A 20,502-nucleotide genomic window follows, 5' to 3' on the forward strand; every position below is an offset into this window, starting at 1 on the left:
TGTAAGTAGTTTCAGAAACCCACATTTCATTGAATTGAATAGCAAGAAATTTTTGATCACGTAAAAATTCGCTTCCAAAGTAGATTGTAGCTTTTTGATGCTTAAGGGCGCAAAGAAGAAGAATTATTTAATTTCTTCCCTTTTTTTTCTACTATTCATCACTGCTTACTGCTCACTCCCCCATTTTCGCATAAAAATCCTGGCTTTTAACGAATTTCTGGATTAGTTTCAGAAAGAGGAAAGGGAATGCTTACAATGCTGTTATCGCTGACAATGGCAATGCCTGCAGTCACTGCCAAAGTGAGTTTGTCGAATGAAGTTGAGTGGGCATGTTTTATAAAACTTTTCTGGATTCTACTTCAAGATTTTTCAATGTTCACTGAAAACAATAATCCATTGCTAAGTGGTAGATTGTGAGAACGTAAAAAATAAATAGAGATTTAGTTAGCTTGAATGAGAGTCCACGCTTACCACATGCGACAGCCTCGTGATTACGGGTCACCTGATTCTGAATTACATCTTCCAGACTTACAACAACAATGTGGCAGTAGCTTCGCCGCTATTACTAATTTCCTTTAGAACAATATGGGAGGGAGCTTGGCTTCAAAACATCCTATCCATGATTATCTGGCATAATGATAATTCTAGCGACATCAAAATGAGCCCGGAGGAGTCTTGCTAGCAAGTAAAAAGTTCTTTTTTCGTTGAAAACATCCAAAACACTTCGGATTAAAAAAATCCTTCCAAACGATTTTCCCCTCGATAAGACAATTTGTGGATTTCAAAGAGAACTATAACGCTGATAACTGGAGAGTTTTTTTTTCTTCAAATACAGCAGTTGTATTGTTGCTCAGCTCGATATGAAATTTACACAAATGGGAGACCTTGAAAAACCAAATTCCACCAAAAATTGCATTACGAGATATTGGCGGTATTGTAGGGAAGGATCAGAGAGAGCGCTAATAGCCCTAATGGAATTTGACCACGATAATCCAATATATTAGCAATGGGCCTGACACAGGTGACTGTTTGCAGTTTACTTTCATAGATACTGCTTCAACAGTTTGAGGATTAGAAACACTGGATCCACTTTGTGTAGGCTAGCAACTAGAACATAATCATATTTAGAAGAGTAATAATGCTCTTTAGGCATCTGTCAGTTTGAGTTCTCGATGTAAAAAAATCTATATTTGGATGTTTTAGTAGCGAAAAAAAAAAATCCCTATGAATGCTTCCATACAACGTCAAGATTTTTTCCGGTGATAAAGCAATCATCGGAAAATCATAGATAGATAACGATTGATCAAAACTTCCACTGAGATCGGCTCTAGATCGTTTCTATTCTCGTCAGCGCATATTTCTCGTTCTCTGATTTCTCCGCGAAGAGATAGGATTGAGGAAACTCTTTGACTTAACAGTCTCATCTAATATATTTCCACGCTTCCAATCTAGAAAGATACCAAAGAAACATTTTTTATCAGAGCGTACTTTTTTAAATGAACATCAGAGCCGAAACAGTTAGAGATAACAGAGCGCTAGAATTTTTGTTGTGGGATCGTAACTATTTGTGTCACATTGTTGACTAAGCACAATAGAGTTACTCATCCGTACCTCAATTATCTTCTTTGAGGTTTATTGCGAAAAGTTTTAATTTCATCGAAGCGACAGGCGCATCTTCACTTTCTTGATTTGATCGTACCGTAACTGATCTGTCGTTTTCCGTTATAAATCTTATTAATGTAGAGCCAGATAAAATGCACTGAAGCTACTGTTTGTACATTCTAGGATTATTAAAAATTACCACTTTTAGGGATTTCTTTTTTTTACATTTTAACAACAATGAATGCTTTGACAAGTCACTAATATTCAAGAGGCAGTATTAAAGATATAATCTCAAACAAATGCTTCGAAAGTATAACAGTAATTTACTCCAAACGGTTAAGCGTTGAGTTCTTAGACAAAAATAAAATTAGTGTCTATAGAAATAAAATTATTATACAACAATAATACTTCGATAGTACCTAATACCTTGAGGGTAAGACATAGGAACATTGTGTTTCTGTATCCTGTAAACGACTAACCATTACAAATATTCTAAATGAATCATTTCAGATTAATGATGATCATATACGGTTGGATATGTGCCGGACCTTGCTAGAGGATGAATTATGTGATCGAACTATGCCGATTCATGATGGGCACTATCCTGTAACGAAACTGAACGATAGACTTATTGTGCGTGTAAATCCAGGTGAAAGTGGGTTGATTAGAATAGAATACTAAACAAAATTATTATATAACAATACTAATCCGATGGTGCCTAGTACCTTGAGGAGAAGACATCCGAACGTTGAAATGAACGTTCTGAACCATGTTTTGAAATAAGAGGAGGGAAGACGAAAAATTGCAGTAACGAAAGAAGAGCAGTATGTAGAAGAGAATCCGAAAGAAAAAGCACACTGTTGACTCCAAATAAGGATAATTTTTAAAATTGAATGTTGGTGCTTACGTGTAGTAATATGGAATCCTTACATGACATTCCCACAAGCAGAGCAGAGTTATTAATTGAGAATCTGAATGGATTCTTCATGTTACGCCTGAGCCGCATACACACCCTAATTATCAATCAAATCTTTTTTCAGGTGCAGCTTTCTTTTATGTATATTATCGTGGAGAGATTATCAAAGTTTTTGATAGCAATTAGAATTCTATCAAACATGGAAACGAAGCTGGGCTTCCAAACTACCATACGGAATTCCAGTGATCGCGAAGATGAAGTTGCGCAAGCTGATCCGCTCCTTTAGAACAGTTCAAATGATGAAGTGTCATTCAAATGAATGATGAAATGATGAATGATGAAATGATGAAAAGTCAAATGATGAACGTATCATTTGAACTTTCTCGAGTGACAGTACAGTTCAAGTAATCCGTTAATTGAGGAAGGCCAGGCTCGTGGATCAGTCTGAATTCTCGGTGCTTGTAGAATGTACGAGAACTGCAATCTCCTTTAATCGGCTCTGGTTGACACCACACAAACGAAAAAAAACCACCCTCAACTTTGAACATGCTTTAATACTCAGGATAACGGCAACACAGAATCTTCGAATATTAGTAAGCCAGAAAGAAAAATATTTCAGGGCCTCACTATGGAATTCACTCGGAGTATCTCCCATATAACTGTCATGTTCTCAAAGAAGGTGAATCGACAACAGAAGAGAACGCTTTCGTACTAGGAGGGTGAGTGTTTAAAAAAGAATTTTGAGTTGTCAAATTACTAAGAAAAAAAAAACAAAAGAGAAAAGATACGAAAAGTCCAGAAACAACTATGGTTAGCGACCAACACTCCTCTGTTCCTAAAGAATGTTCTAATGTTATAAGTTGTTTTTCTAAAAAGTATGTATTGCACGTGTGAACGTCATCTGGTTTCCTAATAAGTACTACTTCGAATAAAGGTGAAAATGTCACAGCTGCTATCTGTTATTTCGTAAAAAGGAGCAGTAAAAAAGAGGAGAAAGTACAAAAAAGTTGAAAGGCAATTTAGACATGCATTTTTAAAAATGCGTGCCGGTGAATATGAGCAAGTTTACTGCAGCAAACGATTCTTTTTGTGTCCTGTTGCAATAAGCACATAATTTTCAGTTGTCCTCATAAAACAAACGTGGCAATTTATCAATCAAAAGTCCCAGTGCGTATAGAAGTGAGTTCTTTGTGCAATCGGTCGAAAAATAAGAAGAGCTTCCAGATATCATATCATTACTTAATTATACACTTCTAGTTCACAATGCAAGACGTCTTAAGCGAGTTCCGCACGCAAATGAGTGGCGACTACATAGTAAAATGTATTATCGGAGAATGTTCGAGAAAAGAAGGCAGCGCAATTAACGTAAGTTCGTTGGGCTTCTGTTTCGATGCACGTGGATTTAGTGTGATTGAAAGAGGTCGAGAATGATAGGAATAAATGAAAATGATCATCCACTAAGATAGAATGGATTCCGGAACTTATGACGCAAATTTTCACAAAAATCTCGCTTCTTTATTCCTTGAAGCGTTCGTGGAGACAGGTGATTAACAAATCTCGAAAAAAAAAACATACCGACTTCATCTTCTGCTGTAGGAGCAGCCCGATGTCATCCGACATGAAAACGCAGAGTGAATTGCAGTGATCTCTTCAATTTCACGTTAAGCAGCCGCTGGATTTTCATGACGAATGTTCAGCTCTTGAGAAGGCGCCACATTTGCCCTCGACTGCATCTGTATCTGTAGATATCGGAAGAACTTTTATCCTTTTATTTTCCGAATTTTTATTTAGATATCTTACATCCTAAATTTGATCGAAGAGAAGCATCAATATAACATTTGTTTCCCTCCCGAATGAGTGACACTTTTCCTAGATTTTTTTTCAACAGAATTTTTTGATCTACATTACAGAGATGAGTAGGCTAGTAAGAGAATGGGTGACATTGATCCTTATGACTTGCTTTTTTCTCTTTTTCCCATCCTTTTAACGGAACTCACTCATGTACAGCGGAATCTTTTAGGAACAAAGCTTGAATGGTCCCATAGGATGTACTTAGTTAGACTACTAACTTTTATCCAATCCAATTGTGTTTTTGGATGGTTTGGTCGTGTTTGCAGCGAAATCCAAATCCAAGCCGAGCATGCAAAATATGGCTGTTTCTCGAATCATCTCCTACCCTACTGTTTAAATAAAAGTGTAAACAGAAGTTATTGAAGCTACCATATGAGCCATTCCATAAGTGAAAGGTCTATTATATACGGTTAACCATGATCATATTTCATTCATCATTTCCATAGCCCTCGATCAGAAAAAAATCTGACCTGTAACACATTGTCCTCACATAAAAGCAGGATACCACGAAATTGACGGTGTTGTGATCTTGTCACGAATAGGTGGAGGTAGGGTGTAGTTCACGGATATACGCGTTATCACGCTCAAATCCGCTTAGTAAGCGAGAAAATGCACGAGGGACAGCCACAGCTGCACCGGTACTCCCTACGATGCAACTTGTTACGCGATAGAACGAGTACAATTAGTTGCAACGTCCACAGTCGACTAATACAACTAAAGTAAGCGGCTCCTCCCACACAATCACAGACGTGTTGTTGTCATTCCACTTCCTGAAGTTGTTTCGTTGGGAACAACGGCTAAAACACGGTTGTTTCACTTTTTTTTTCTGGATTACTAGGGAGAATTGAGTGTGATGGCACTCATATTCGTGAGAAACACCCTTGCTCATGTCTGTTCATGGTGAAATCTCAACATTGTCAGTTTCCTGGAGTGCCGAATTTGATCTCATGAAAAAAGAATAAGGCACAATGTGGGCGAACGAACCAGTCATATTGATTTTTTGCAAGGTTTCAATCGGCCTCAATAATCGTACTCCTACCCTCCTTCCTCCCTACACCCGTTTAAGATTCGTTGTTATTCGGCAAATAAACCATTTTGTTCTAAATCACCTCGTTATCGCTGCTCTAATTTTAAGGGAGAAAAAATACGATCAATAAAGTAATGGTAATGAGAGATAAAGGAAAAGAACATAACGTTGACTGAACAAATAACAAATAATAATTTAAAAAAGAACAAATCCTATGAAGAAAGCGTTCCTGAGAGCAGATGCAAAATAGGCAGAAATTGGCTCCGATTAGATTTATGTAATCTTTGCTTATTAAAAGAAAAACCCCATATCAAGCCAAAGTGGACGAAACGAAACAGGGAAAGAACTGGGGATTGAGTTAATGAGCTATTGCAAGAGAGCAAGGTTAGAACATCCAAGGATTGCTGGAAGAACTTTTTCAGAGAATTTTCTTGAAGATGTAAAAGAGACACCAAGACACGGGCACGTGACGAGCAAAATGTTAAAATTGGCAGCGATTTCTATCGATTTTCTCGTTGATGGGAGGTCGTAGGTCAAAGTTTGATCGATGGTGGTCATTTTTGAATTCATCCTTGAGATGATCCAAACTCACATTCGTTCGATTCACTCGAATGTTTGTACAGATGTTTCCAAAACTCTCTTGTGCGCAAATGTATCTTCAATTTCAAATAGAAATTGATTTTTAACTATTTTTACATGCGAGGTATTTTATTTTGATTTATGGGGAAGATTAAAAAAAACAATTAATTCAAGATTAGAACTATATCTATCTAGGGATATAATGCATCCTTAATCCTTAATTGTGAAACTTACTCTATGTAAAATATTAGCTGGAACTTTACGATCTTCCTTTTGTGATCTACCTGACCTACCACTTTCTACAATTATTCATCATCTATCAAAAACATGGATAAAAATAAATCAAATTAAATAAATAATTAATTAAATAAATAAAATAAATAAAAATAAAGATAAATCCATGATAAAAACATGGAAATAACGTGTTACCGTCATTGCTTCATATTTTTCATTACAACACATATCACATGGATTCGACAATCATTAAGAGAAAAAAATCAGTGAACTCTCTCACATCGATGAAAAAAAAGAGGGTTTCACGGCACGGCAAATTGAATTTCATTGCAGAAATGTCCCGATTATGATCATTGTGAGAAAGGTGAAGCATGGAATCCGGATATTCTTCATGTTAACATTCATCAGATACCTGCATATATCAAACTTAGACATTATCCTATGTATAGAAGTGCACATCGTCATTAATTGTTCACTAACATCTTTAATTTCTCACGTGTGAGCACGTGCTGGTCATCTATACGGTTTTCACGTTCGCTCAAGTGAACCACATTTGTTTGTAAATTCGTTTTATTGTGTTCAATTATCTTTGCCTGTGTTTTTAGTAATTTTCTTTAGCCTGTTTCGTTGATTTTGTGATTTCCATGATATACATAGGTCTATGCAACAAGACAAGCTTCAAATTCTAATTATCTACTTGTGAACTCCTGCTTTTACCCTTACGATCTGTGTACTGTACTTCATGTTACCATATAAATATTTATCACAATCACACAGAAATGACATTTTTGTACGATTAGTAGTTCAGCTGGGATGAACATTTGTTCTGGGACAATATTCCAAATGCATACAACTCTGAGCGTATAAAAACGTATTCACAAATCCCTTTTCACAGTATACGAATCGATATCGCCTATATTAACGTCTATATAATCAAATTTTATAACTCTACAAAAGGCGACTCGATCTCCTCTATGTTGAGCATTAAAACAAGTCGTCAAATTAATTACACTACACATACAGAATGGAGCCAATTAGTTTTGACACTATTTGTACTTGAAACGGTAAAAAGAATGCATTTCGACTGCTGCTACTTTAATTCGTAAAGAATGAAAAAGGTAAAGAAATAAGTAACGCCAGCGATGAACCTCCTTTTGTTTTTCTTCAAAACTAAAAAAATCAATTAGAATACAAAGCAGCGAAATTAATCAGTATCAGAGTTATCAGCAAACTTTTGTTTAGCGGCTACTAGTCAAAAAAACTAAAAAATCCTATGTGAGGTTGAGGGATCGTTGACAGCAGGAGAATCCAGTGAGATTCCTTTGCTCTTATCGAGAAATAAGAGCAGGAATATGAACGTTTCCCTCTCACGTCACTCCTCTATCTTTCTAGCTCTATTCTACAGTACTCCGCTCTTTCCTTCGTATAATTATTGCAAAATCTTTCGAAGATTTTGGAATATTTATACCAAACTATACGGTAATATTCTCAACAGTTGTACTTTACACTTTTACTTTCACCCAATAATTCTTTTTCGTTTAAAAATTTAAAATAAATTTAGTGACTAAAAAAAGGAGGAATAGAAAAAAAAACTTCTTTAAAAGTTCTTATTGCAGCAGTGTATGCATTCCTTTTTACCTCATTTGACACTCATAAACTTCCTAACCACAGGAAATAATAGAAATAGCCCGAGGTAAATGGAAAAAAATACAGAAAAAAAATATTAATCAAAAATATTCTCACAAAACTAATTACAAACAACCGACCCGGAGATACTGTTAACAATAGAAATCCTCTCAAAGACAACGACCTTCACAGAACAATCGGAAGGGCACTGTCTGCTACCACAATTGAAACAATCACAACCGTCGGGAAATATCAATAGCGTATCCCTAATTATACATGAAATACTATTCAAAGAACTTAAGAACCTTAAAAACTCAGAGGAGACAATGACTAAACAAAGAACTGTCATATGCTTATGTTTTATGCGGAACAAGTACGACAACTAAACAAGTGGTAAATTTTAGCAACGTACAGCACTCTCTTAGCCTCAAGAATGAGGAAAACATGAGGAATTATACTTCTAGTAATAGTATTAGTAAGCAAGTAATGGTTAATTTTTCGGGTTTACTTTGTTACGTGCGAGGCTGCTCGGCGTACCTGGATTCGATGGTGGTGCAATCGAACTGAACGAACTACGGCATGATTCCAACGAAGCTACTGAACCTCTGGAATTTATATCCGATTTAAGTGATTTTTCGGAAAACTCTAAAACTAGTTTCATCAAGATACAATTCCCATCCTTAAGCAACAGAAAAAAAAAGTTTCCACATTTCACATTCATATTCTATTTTATATATCTCCTTTTCTACGGACATGACGCTATCTTTCACATAGACGGCCCATTAATCAAAAGAATTGCAGATAAATTACGGATATATATTAGTTCATTGCATGGAACAGAATTTAAGACCATTTTTCATCAAATATCCAGAATCGACTGTCTTCACAGTCGCGTTGTTCTCCTTTTTTGCCGCTTTTGAACGAATCCATGCAAAATTCGTGCCTACAGTTCATGAATTACTTTATAATTTATATTCATCTGCAGAAAAAGCCAAGAAAACTAGTAAGCTAACCTTGAAAGATGAAGTCGCTGAAAGAATACCCTCGTTTGTCAATATCCTCTTCTCATCAAATAGAATGTCTCACAGTTCTTACACGAAAAAGTGCCTACACAGGCTAAAGAAATTTCCAATATGTGACGAGCACTGAGTCTAAGCTCATATTTCAAATGTTCAAACAAATTATGAATTTACATGCAATATTTACAGGCGTATATGATATATAAGGCTCAGAAATTCAAACAAAAACTGAACATATTTTGAAGGATTACAAATGATGGACGCGGCATAAGAAGCTCCTAATAATAATATAATAAAAATGTTGATTATGACAAAAAAAAATAGTCAACTTTTTCTTACTGACAGAAAAAAATTCAACTTGAGATACACGTTGCACAATTAGCATGCCCATTACAGAGGAATCTGAAGCGTTCACGTAGAGCGTGACGCAAAAATTAATGGATTAGAGGGATATTAAGCTGATACAGCGGTTTCTTTTTTTATATCGCATCCGTTATGTACTTTACTACTTTACTACCGCTTTTGAATTACTAATTTTGCCACTATTTTTGCTTTTAATACTAAATTTTGTAAGTTCTACCAATTTTTCCATCAGAAACTGAAGAACAGATAAAAACAAAAATGTCAAGATGGGAGAACTAGTTCGGTTATGAGTTTTCGCAACGGACCTACAAGGAAAAAGCTAACTCATCGAAGTCATGCACTCTCTTCCTGCAAACTCGGGAATCTCCCATTCATGGGAGCATCTCGGACTAAATAAAATCCTTCTTTTTAATCGATGGAAAAAAAATCAAAAATGTCCTCAATCCTCTTTTTTCCGCTGTTCTTATCCACTTCACCTACCTAAAGTCAGCCGAATCCAACAATTCATGGTAATACATCAGCTTGCATTTGTGACTACCAATACTAAAGTCAAATGTTGAGTTGTGTTGTCCAGGAATCTAAAAATAAACCTTACTATTCTCAATGAAGTGTTATTTCCGCGGAAAATAGGATATGAATGTTCCTACCTCAGGTGTTCTCCATTGAAGGATATACGTGCCTGATCGGGAACAGAAATGTGAACCCTGAAATTCACGATATTCTCAAGTGGAGAGGGTAACGCAAGCGTCAAAACAGATAGGTGATTCTTAGATGCGACCGAAGGGAATGATTCTATTAGTGACTGTTTTGAGCTGATGTTTCACAGTTTTACAGATGATAATTAAAGTTTTAGGACTGAACATCCCTATGAGGTTGGACTTAGCCCCATGGCCTGTACCCAGCAGCAGCACGTTCTTAATGTTACCATAATTACCATTCAATCTACCATAATGTAGGCACATTATGGTGAATTGAGGCAAGTCAACAAAATTGCAGTTGCAAATCCCTCGAAATGAGGAGATAATCAGAAAGCAGTTTCTGGAAAAGACAAGAAGCCCCGAAAATAACTGCCAAGACCGGATCATGTGTGTCAATTTTTTGATGGGGACGAGTTTACACCACTGCTACTCACAATTTGTGCTTGACAAAAACACGTTTGTGGAAATGTAATATGAATAAACATGTCGTGATGTGATCCCGTCGTAAAGTCATTGAAAAACTAAATCCAGCGTGTGTATCTGCACAATGTACACTTTTTAGTAGTTTTGTACGAAATCAAGCAAAGGTTGCGTAACACCTTCCTTAAAATGATCAAATCTATAATAATGCACTATCTAGCGTTATTGATTTTTATTCAGCACTAGATCTTAAAAAAAAAAGTGTCTTTAAAAAGAATGGTCTTCCGTAGTTGACCTTACTTTTGTAATGCAGAAAGTTGAATACTGATTCTCACTCAATAAAACTAAAGTTTCCCAAAAATGACTACAGATTGATTCAAAGGAAAAAATCTAAGTTCTGACCTGCATAGAATCCCCTTCCTGGAAAACAACGGGCTTTTCCTCAATCGTAAGATCTGGTCCAAGGGTTAGCGATGGATCCGACAATATAACCGGCAATGGATTATTGGCAATTGCAGCCGTTACCATTTCCACTGGATTCATCATTGTTGGAGAGTGTGGTATGGCTGCTTCTTGGATTACCTGCAATTCGCAATGTGATACAGTATTCAGCTGCGCTCTCAATACATAATAAGCTTCTAGAAATCATACTTTTGGGGTGTGGTAGACAACAAACTCGCAATCGCTCTTCAGGATATCGAAATCCCACGTAAGAACACATCCAGAGGACGCTATAGGCACCACGACCTTGGGGAAAAAGTATTTGTATAGTCTTCTTTCAAAAATATCATTTAAAAATTCGCAAACAACTCACTTCTACTGGATAACCTCGAGTAACAGAAGCTGTTGTGTACATTGAACTTAAAACGTCAGCCTCGTCTGGAAGTTCTTCAACAGGACGATATTGCGACTTTGGTATGTGTCCACCTGTTGGGCAATTTGCCAAACATGTACCTCCTAAAAATAAAGTGTTTCTTAAGTCAGTTCACTTTAAATTCATCATACCACGAATCTAACGTGGTGAGGGAAGCCGCGAGGAAGGCTAGAGATGGGCTTGTAGATTGCGGGATAGGGATGGTTCCGCTCATCTCTCTCTGATCGTCGTAATAAACGGCGTGGGAACAACTTTGTTTATTACGAGGTACGTTAGAAAGCTCCACTATGCACACATTTCGGTCCCCTTAGCAACCTATTTATTGGTTTTACTTGAATAGACTGATTGAGATACGTCATTGATCTTCGCCCGTTCGCATGTGGATGCGGCGCGTGCACAGGGGGAGACGCATCGCAGTCGAAATCGTCTTCTAAAAAGCGTCACCTTCCACGCCCTTTCTTACAACGACTAGGGATTAGGACGCCCCTGATCCCACAATCTACAACTCTAACTTCAGCATTCCTCTCGGATTTCTTCATCGCGTCAGATTCGTGGTATGCTGCCTCTAAAAAGGCATATTCCACGAAACATACCAAGGAAGTCGGGAATATACTGATCATCGATATATTTACTTATTTCTTCCTTCACTGTTTCACCACCGTTAATCATAAATTTGTTCCTAGTATTATCGTCGATGAACGGTGAGATCAATGTCCATAGGACAGGGAATACGCGAGGTGCTCGAACAATCAGCACCTGTCCCATCGTTTCAGGATAGTGAGCCTAAAATGCGATAGAAAGAACGGATAATCGAAAATGAAACCAGGAAAAACTGTCAACTGTGAACTGTGAACTACCTCAACAATTTCTATAATCCGGAGAAGAGATTGAACTCCAGGACGCCATAGGTGTCGCATGCTCAAACCTTCTAAATCCACTAGTAGACTCCATGTACTGAAAAACAAAAATAAGAATGGTGTATTTTTCCAAATTCTACACAAGGATATAATTGACATTTAAAAATCATTAAATCTCCAATATCGTGTGCGGCGCGCATTTGTGGGCGGGGCTCTCCCCTAATCTCGGCGCAGCAAAAGCAAAGTGTTGTTTTTTTCGTAACAATCACTAACCTTATCGGTGCTCCAATCTGTTTAGTTGCCTCTGCCGTCTTAATCAGACCTTCTTCACAAACTGACAGCGTAAGTTTCACTATATTTTCCAATCCACACGATCGCAGCAAACCTTTCATGTCCAGATTCCCAAGGCGTAATAAATATAAAGGTCGTCCTTCCTTAAAAAAATTGCCTATTGGAACCAACATAAAAATTTTAAAGTAACAAAATCGTCCAGAAAATTATCGTGCTGGAATAAAATATCGTCGAACCTTATCGCAGTGATGCCAACAACCGGGGAAAAACTGTGTCATAACCGCTGGAGGGCTCCATTCCTTCAAATGAATTTCATATGTTGTACCTCGTTAGATCTCACTTTTTTTTAGGAGGATAGCAACTTTACATACTTGCAAGATTCGATCCACACTGTGTTGTTTTCTCCAAATAATGCTATTGTGAACCATGTCCTTCGCCTTCGCCACATCGAAATCTCTCGCCCGTAGAAATCGTAACAAATGTGCGTCATTGGGTAGTTTGCCCTGGATTTTTTTTAGTGTTAATAAAAATCCAGCAGACATGTATGTCCAATTTCTCAGGACCAGAAGATTTCTCAGAGGATAATATTTTCTTTGAAACATTTCTATGGAATACATGTCATTCAAGAAAAAAGACAGAAATGAAAAATGGAAGACAAGTGTGAGAAAATACAAAGTTTTTCGGGAATAACTGTGTCGCGACCGACTGAGTTATTCCAAAAGTGATGGTTTTATTATTTTTATATTTTTTTTATTTAAGATGATGTAGTGCTACTGTAATTTAGGGAGAAAAAGAGTGGATTGGATATATGGAATCGAAACAAAGTCGAAATGAGAATTTTGAAAACTTTTGCAGATAGCTGTTCATTTTCGATTCACAACACGAGACTAAGCTGCAGTATGCCACAAACATTAAAAATTCTATTTTAAAAAAACCGTGGTTTTACAAAATAGACAAGTGCAGCAACTTGCTGCCAAGCTTGTTGTAAAATCGAAATCGGACAGCCTAACGAGCAGAAAAAAGAATTCATCGTTACCTTGTGATGCGCTTGTAGCCCGTACTTAAGTTCGCAAAGGCGGGACTCTTCCAATGGACTCAGTTGTCCTAGAAATCGTCGGATATACTCGGCTTCGAGTTTGGATTCGGCTGAAATGTTTGAGAGTCGGAGATGAAGAAAAAATGCGGATAACTGCTAGCAATACTACCTACAATCCTTATTGTCACCACTTACCAATCACAAACTTCACCGAACGACGACGTCTGCCAGTTTTATCATAACGACGAGCTAGCATCAGCTAGCATTGATCCGCACGCCTCAGGAGGAGATAATAAAGATTTCGCGCCTCTCCTCCGAAAGTGCACCTCCTTCTGTTAAGTCGTGATCTTTTCACTCTCTAAGGTTAGCACAGTCTATTCATTACGCATCCACTTGAGGACACACACTGTATCGTGTATCTTTCTACGCACCGCTCCCCTCATCGTTCAACTCAAACAAAGCAGCAAACCTCGCACGCGCACTTTACGCCCATGAAACGCGCAGCCAACGTCACCTACTGCGACAAATACGTTCTCGAGAACGGATAAAACGGAGGTTTACGTCTTGAAAAACTACGAAAAATATTACATTGATGCGCTCTCATGAAAAAAAAAATTCAAGGAAACTCGGCCGATCTTGTTCCTCTAATCAATAATGAGTCCTGAAGGTAAACTTATGGAACCCTCTGAATTCCATGCTAAGAATTTCCCATTACTTCCTCACTTTAGACTAAGTTGGTTGTACCTTCGAAAACGTGCTGTGCTTCAAGTTTTCACCTTGGAGACCAGTATTAAGATATGAAGTCTCTGGAATTTTCCAGAGCTTATCCGTGTTAGTGTTATTAATTGAAATGGGGCGGTAACGTCAGACCATAGCGTGCGCTGCGGACAACGTACGCCCCGAGATTAATCAACAATAGAGCAGTCTGTCTACAATGTACCACTCGAAAGGACTGGTTTGTTACCGAGGTTTAACATTCCGTCAACATGCAACAGCGCACAGTATGATGGAAGGAGTGCAGAGTCTTCACTGTTAAATCGCTTGGATCGAAATTATAAAATTTTCTGGCAATTCCCTAGCATAATAAATAAAATCAGTCTGGAACTTTTTGAACAGAGTGGACATGGCGCATGAATTTTTATAATTCTATAGCCATATGCAATGCTCGATGATCCGAGGACATAGAATACCTTTAGATCGTACCTTCTGTCTTGGATCTACATCGCCGAATTAAATCATGGATCTAAACCTATGCGCAGATCTAAAACGATGTCGGAAAGTGGAAGAAATATTGTGCTAAATTTCGTACTTATGCACTATTTGATTTAAGTTTTTAAAAAAATTATGTGCTTGCGTTAGAGCGATGATCTAAAATAGAGCTTATACCAGACAAAACAAAGCTTATACCCTAGAAGGTCACGATGTTTTAAAGCGAATTCCTCACTATTCAATCTCTACCTTTGAATTCAATATTTAATAAATGAGAGAGGAGAGTTAAATGTATTATGGAGTAGCAGATGATCCAGAAAAAGAAACCATCACTTTGTAAGCACTAAGAGGACTCGTAGAAATTCCCCCGCTCGAATATGGTAACATGGTTTCGGGGCAGGTGAGCAAATCGTTCGTCTACTGACAGAACTCGCCCGGATAGGAACATCATCCAAATAATTACGCCTCCTCTATTTCGAAACCATCATCCGTAACAGCCAAAAAGTGGTTGCTGACATGGATTTCGGGGACAAAAGAAGCAATTTCTCATTAAATTTTTCGTAGAAAGTGAAGCACTTACAGTCATCGAAGCTCGTCGAGTTCTTCAATGCTTGTGGGTCCGGATGCGCTTTTGATTCACGTCGTAGGACAACATGCCTGGAAAATAGAGAAGAATCCAAATTCACCGAGTACCGGAACTTCTTCATACTTTTCGTGCTATTACAAAATCACACGAATTGCGTGAAATCTGTCATGCAAGCGAGCTATGTGCTTCTAGTTACGTGCACTCTACATTCGATTCCGGGAAGGATGTGTCGATGATGGATCGGTTCTGTCCATGTCAACTAAGCTTCTCGATGAAACGTGATTGACGACAGCACAACATAGGAGACGATGACGACATGCAAACTTTATCTTGCACAAAGCAATTATGTACATTTGTAATATAACAATTTGCGTGTTACGTGCTGATACAAAAATCATATCACAGATGTAATAATCACAAAAGCAGATACTAGTAATGCTGGTGAGACAAATTGTAGTTATATGGCCGCCACTGGGCCTTCGGGTACACATTTCACCCACGTTTCCTCATCCGCCTGTTCCTTCGAGACATCAATTGCCGAATCCGTTGTTGATCCCGTATCCTTATCCTCAAATTGAGGTATATACGTCACTCCGCTCTTTATAAGTTCGTCGATGAAGTACTCCAGAATCTCCTTTCCCTGTAAAAAAAGCCGTAATTCGATTTCTTCTTACTTCTTGAAAACTCGTCCTTTTAACGCAAGTGGAAAAACGATCCATCGTTCCTAGTTAAGGTACCTCTTCTGGAAGAAATAAGCTATGGAAGAGTGTTCTTTAAATTTATAAGTGCGCGCTGCATGAACTGGTTGCTCTTAGAACTTTTATTTCTCATGTACGCAGCGGTTAATAGCGCCATAAATCATTCTTGTTGAATAGGATATGTTGATTCTGGGAAGATGCTGTCTAAAACATTTGAAGGGCTACATTTGAAGGCTAAGAAAAAAACGCTGAGGATCAATTTAGAAAATCCTTGACTTCTTCATCAATCACTAAATATGTCCATGGAGAACAAGTAAGAGGAATTTTATTTCGTCCATTATTTCACGATGTGTCAAATTTGTCTACCGATCGAATACTAAAGGACTTATCGTACATAGACATCACTGCGGGGAATTTTAAAAGGTCCCCGACGAGTCATAACTTGGGATATCAGCAAGTTGCAACAGGCAGAAACATGCAAAAATTGATCGGCACAAATAAAAATTAAAATTGTACTGAACAGACGTATTTTGTAGCCTTTCTTTAACAATAACAGGATTTAATTAACATGATTTATATCGAAGAAAAACGTGGAGAGAGGGTACAAAAAAATGAAATGATTGTACTCGAAATATTTTCCCCATCAATTGAAACGGCACTGCGAATGAATTCTGCGGCAACAACAAAGTTTTCAGGTCAGTTTCTTCCCTAATATTCTAGTTTTTGCAATGAATACAAATTTGCGAGGTTTCTTCCGTGAATTAACCCGATTCGATGTTCATCAGATTCCCGATTAATCGAATTTTGGGATTTAACAATGTTCAAAAGGTAATGAGAAATTAAATTAGAATATGGTGTATAAAGAACATTTGATAACAAATAATGATGTCACCTTTAAATATAATATTGCAAAAGGTACCAGGTAACATGATACTAAAATAATACCGACAGAGATGAATCATCCCTGCATGATTTCATATGGATCTCTAGTTCCACAGAAGTTCCGAAGAAATTCCATGTACTACATGCTCATTCAGAGTTTTATCTCCATCCTAAATGAAATCCTGTGGGGAAAAAGGAAACCCGAAGCTAATCAGCAGCGCTTTAGCTGTGCAAACTTCATATCTTCTTCACTTCAAATTTCTGCATTACGATGGTAAAAGGCGATAGTTCACTTTCTTTTTCGCCAGGAAGAAGGTCAATCAAAAGAGTCAGAAGGATCACGATCCAGTGACGTAACTACATAAACTGTGACTGTGACCTATGTAACCTCTTGGGAAGCACAGCACGCCTCAAAATATATGGAATATGGAACAGAGTATGGAGTACCATCCATGAATGGTGGATTAGTTAGAGTCAATATTGTGGAGCATTTCAGGAACTTACCTTAGCTAAATTGGCTGCATATTGTTTCACAGCGAGTTTCTCTACAGCCGCTTCGAAACCAAAAAATGATTTTACATCCAATGCCGCGTTTTGTTCGAAACACGTCCAGTCGGGATTATCCGGGTGAACCTGGAAAGCGTAAAGCCGGAAATTATGCAATCAACAGTGATTCTTAACGTGATTGACAGCAGTCACATTCTTTCACGAACAAACGCGATCCGTTAACCTTCTATGTATGTGTTCAGACATGTCTGAATCCTCGAAAGCGAATAAATCAAATGACGTCGGCACATTTCAGGGAACATGAAGAAAAAACAAAGCAAATTCCTTAATCGATTACCGTTCGAAGAGAGAATAATGTTATGTTTTATTTTGTAGCAATGAACGTTTCTTAACTATCTAACTTCTGACCATAACTAACTTTCGAAAATTTTATGATTAATAATTATCCGTTAATAACAAAATAAGGATGCAGCAAGTACTCACATAATAATGGCAATTTTCCTTGACAACGATTCGTGAAGAAAATGATATATTTGACGCTTCGATCAGTAACGTTCGTTTTCGTCGATCTAATGAATTCTTTTGTGTGAAATATACATAATCTACACCCGCAATCTGAAAAATGAAATGTAATGGGAAGAAATGAATATTTCTATATTATTTGTATACTGTAACTTAAAGTAGTAAATCAATAACTATACGAAAAAAAAGGATAACGGCTGACTTTTTTCACTAAATATGGCGCATCGACGTTCAGCTGACATTTTCGTTCAATCACCCATTCAGCACCGTCTTCACTATTGTATTCGTATGTGACTTCCGAGCCAACAAATATTGGAATTTGTGGACATGTCGGAAAACGTTTCTCATATGCCTGCAAATAAGGTAATTAAAGGCATCACCCCACGAATCTGAGGTGGTGCAGATTTCAGGTGGAGTATTCGTATACGGGATGGGAGGCTGTGGAGAGGGGGTGATTCCGTCCATTTCTTCCTAATTGCCGTAAAAAACGGCCCGGAAGATGCGGCCCCGCACAAGACTGGCGCGCTCCAGTCGAACTCCCTGTAGAAAATAGTGCGCCAAAACGCCTGAAGCCGTATCTTCCGGGTCGTATTTTACGGAAATTAGGAAGAAATGGACGGAATCACCCCCCCCCCCCTCTCCATAGTCTCCCATCTCGTATACGAATACTCCACCTGAAATCCGTAATACCTCAGATTGGTGGAGTGATGCCTTTAACACCAACGATTACGGTGGTCGTCACCGGGGATGCAATGACGTCAGTAATCGCCAGGATACCGTATAAAACCACGAATTCGCTTCACGTGGTAATATCAGAAAGCTTATCCGTAGTTCTTATTGGACACAGCTTATAAATTCGATTTGAAAAAAAAAGTGTTTTTTATTTATCGATTAAAATATGCTCCACACATATTCATATCATTACAATTCGAGCCTCTACAAAAAAAACTATTCTACAAAATCAATGGTTACAAACAAAAATTGTCCACCTTTATAGTATTCGCATTTTCATCCTATTTACTTTGATCCTTTGCATTCTGTCCAAGAAAAAAGTGTTTAAAGTGTGTTTATTTTTCTTAAAGGATAAAAGATAAAGTAGGTAGCATTGATCAACCCGCTTGCGCTGCGTTAACGCGCATGACTTCAATTCTACATCGTAAAAGTTTACGAACTCGTATGCGTCCGCGTCTCCGCATAATGTCAGTGTTTTTGTCCTCTCAGGTAACAGAAGTCAGTCGATCCGGGAGGGATGAAAGCCTTGGATGGGCAGCAAAATTTTCCAACCTCTGGTCGTCTAGATGCCAATTTGTTTCATTTGCAGTTTTTAATTCAGTTTCAAGTGCAAATTACATAAGAATGGAAGGAAGGCTGCAAGGGATTCCGTTGTGGTGTCACTTATACTTTAAATTGAGTTAAGCGATGGACCTCGTCTAATCCGCTAACCAATTTCTCAACAAAATCGAAGAAAGAATCTCGTCTACAGCCTGGAAAAAAAGGCTATCCTTTCTCTTAAATGTCCGTACATTTCTATACGTTCTTTCCGCCAACAATAAAAAGTACGTCGAAGAATCACAATGTCCTTAAAAGCGGTAATGACTAAACGCTGTACATCTTTAAACATTTTGTAAAACGAATTGTATTTGTGTCGTTTTTTTTTCAAATGTGTTCATGTGACAACAGCATTCAATGTCTCTACAGGAGAAAATAGGATGAAACATCGAAAAAAAAAAGAACTCACCGCCATCACTAATTCAAAAGGATGTTTATAAACCCTGACGGGTGATTGATAGGTTTGCACCATAATGTGCAACCTTTAGTGCCTGAAATTCGAACGTTACCAGTTGAATGCGGATCCATACAAATCCAGAGAAATGACGCCAACGTACATATGTAGTAACATCAATCTTCGACACATAATGATAATAATTCTCTAGTCTTTCAGGTGGAGTAACAATAAAAAGTTTACAATAGTCATCTATGTAAAATATACGATTGAATCATCACAGTTGGAAAGGAGATGGAAATGAAACGAAGCTCATGTTGAATGCGTGAGATAAGGAGAGCGCAGGCACTGACCAGAATCCATCGATAAACCAGAGATCACAACTCTTCCACACTGTTTACATATCATATCATTTAAGTAATTGAGAAAAGCTTCAAAATCTATGTTTCAAATCCGAACAAGAAATCTCAAACAACGTAAAACTTATCCTGGATAAGCAACGAATGGATCCATAAAGAAAATGTGCAAGAGGCAAGGGTCTAATGAAAAGCAGGTGAAGCGCTGCTGAAATGGGTACATATGGCAATCGGAGCAAACATATTGGGTCGTACCACGTCAGAATACGAGAAAAAAACACCACCCGACGTGTCTTTATCGCGTCGCGCTTAACTATCGCAGTGCGATGCGAACAAATCATCAGCCGTTTTCATTACTAATGCATACAATGCAACAACAACAATAACAATACTAAGTGCTATTCGCAGAAACACAGCCCGATGTCAAAATAGAGGTGCTGTTGTCATAGTGGAACGTTTCAACAGGTTTATGGTATTCAGCGTGTGAAAAGAGAAATTTTATGGATAATCCAAAAAGTTCAACCTTTCAACGCGAACGATGTGATCAGTTAGAATCAGATGAGCAAGAGCTTCAAAATCATTGCGTTCTGCAACTGAACAATCATAAATAGTCAGGAAAACATGAA

The 20,502-nt window shown here is 37.7% G+C and overlaps 2 protein-coding genes across 3 annotated transcripts; one reads left to right on the forward strand and one right to left on the reverse strand.

Annotated features, from left to right (window-relative positions):
- Positions 1 to 246: 246 nt before the first annotated feature.
- RB195_025956 (uncharacterized protein) lies at positions 247 to 6,677 on the forward strand (the record flags this gene model as incomplete). Its single annotated transcript, XM_064214295.1, has 6 exons — positions 247 to 300; positions 2,113 to 2,257; positions 3,138 to 3,237; positions 3,640 to 3,697; positions 3,776 to 3,883; positions 6,543 to 6,677. 6 exons carry the CDS (start codon positions 247 to 249, stop codon positions 6,675 to 6,677), a joined length of 600 nt encoding a protein of 199 aa, XP_064070176.1.
- A 1,648-nt stretch (positions 6,678 to 8,325) lies between these two features.
- RB195_025957 (uncharacterized protein) lies at positions 8,326 to 19,598 on the reverse strand (the record flags this gene model as incomplete). 2 transcript variants are annotated; one of them, XM_013435769.2, is made up of 18 exons in its annotated part: positions 8,326 to 8,440; positions 9,698 to 9,795; positions 9,865 to 9,921; positions 10,738 to 10,917; positions 10,987 to 11,082; positions 11,150 to 11,292; positions 11,803 to 11,992; positions 12,067 to 12,163; positions 12,340 to 12,500; positions 12,594 to 12,656; positions 12,729 to 12,860; positions 13,394 to 13,503; positions 15,183 to 15,259; positions 15,689 to 15,828; positions 17,273 to 17,401; positions 17,759 to 17,890; positions 18,000 to 18,149; positions 19,536 to 19,598. In XM_013435769.2, 18 exons carry the CDS (start codon positions 19,596 to 19,598, stop codon positions 8,326 to 8,328), a joined length of 2,133 nt encoding a protein of 710 aa, XP_013291223.1. The 2 variants fall into 2 exon arrangements, with proteins under 2 accessions (XP_013291223.1, XP_064070177.1); XM_064214296.1 differs by having other exon boundaries at positions 19,536 to 19,541.
- Between the last annotated feature and the right edge of the window lie 904 nt (positions 19,599 to 20,502).

This window comes from Necator americanus, chromosome X, assembly GCF_031761385.1.
Source record: "Necator americanus strain Aroian chromosome X, whole genome shotgun sequence".
Classification (NCBI taxonomy): Eukaryota; Metazoa; Nematoda; class Chromadorea; order Rhabditida; family Ancylostomatidae; genus Necator; species Necator americanus.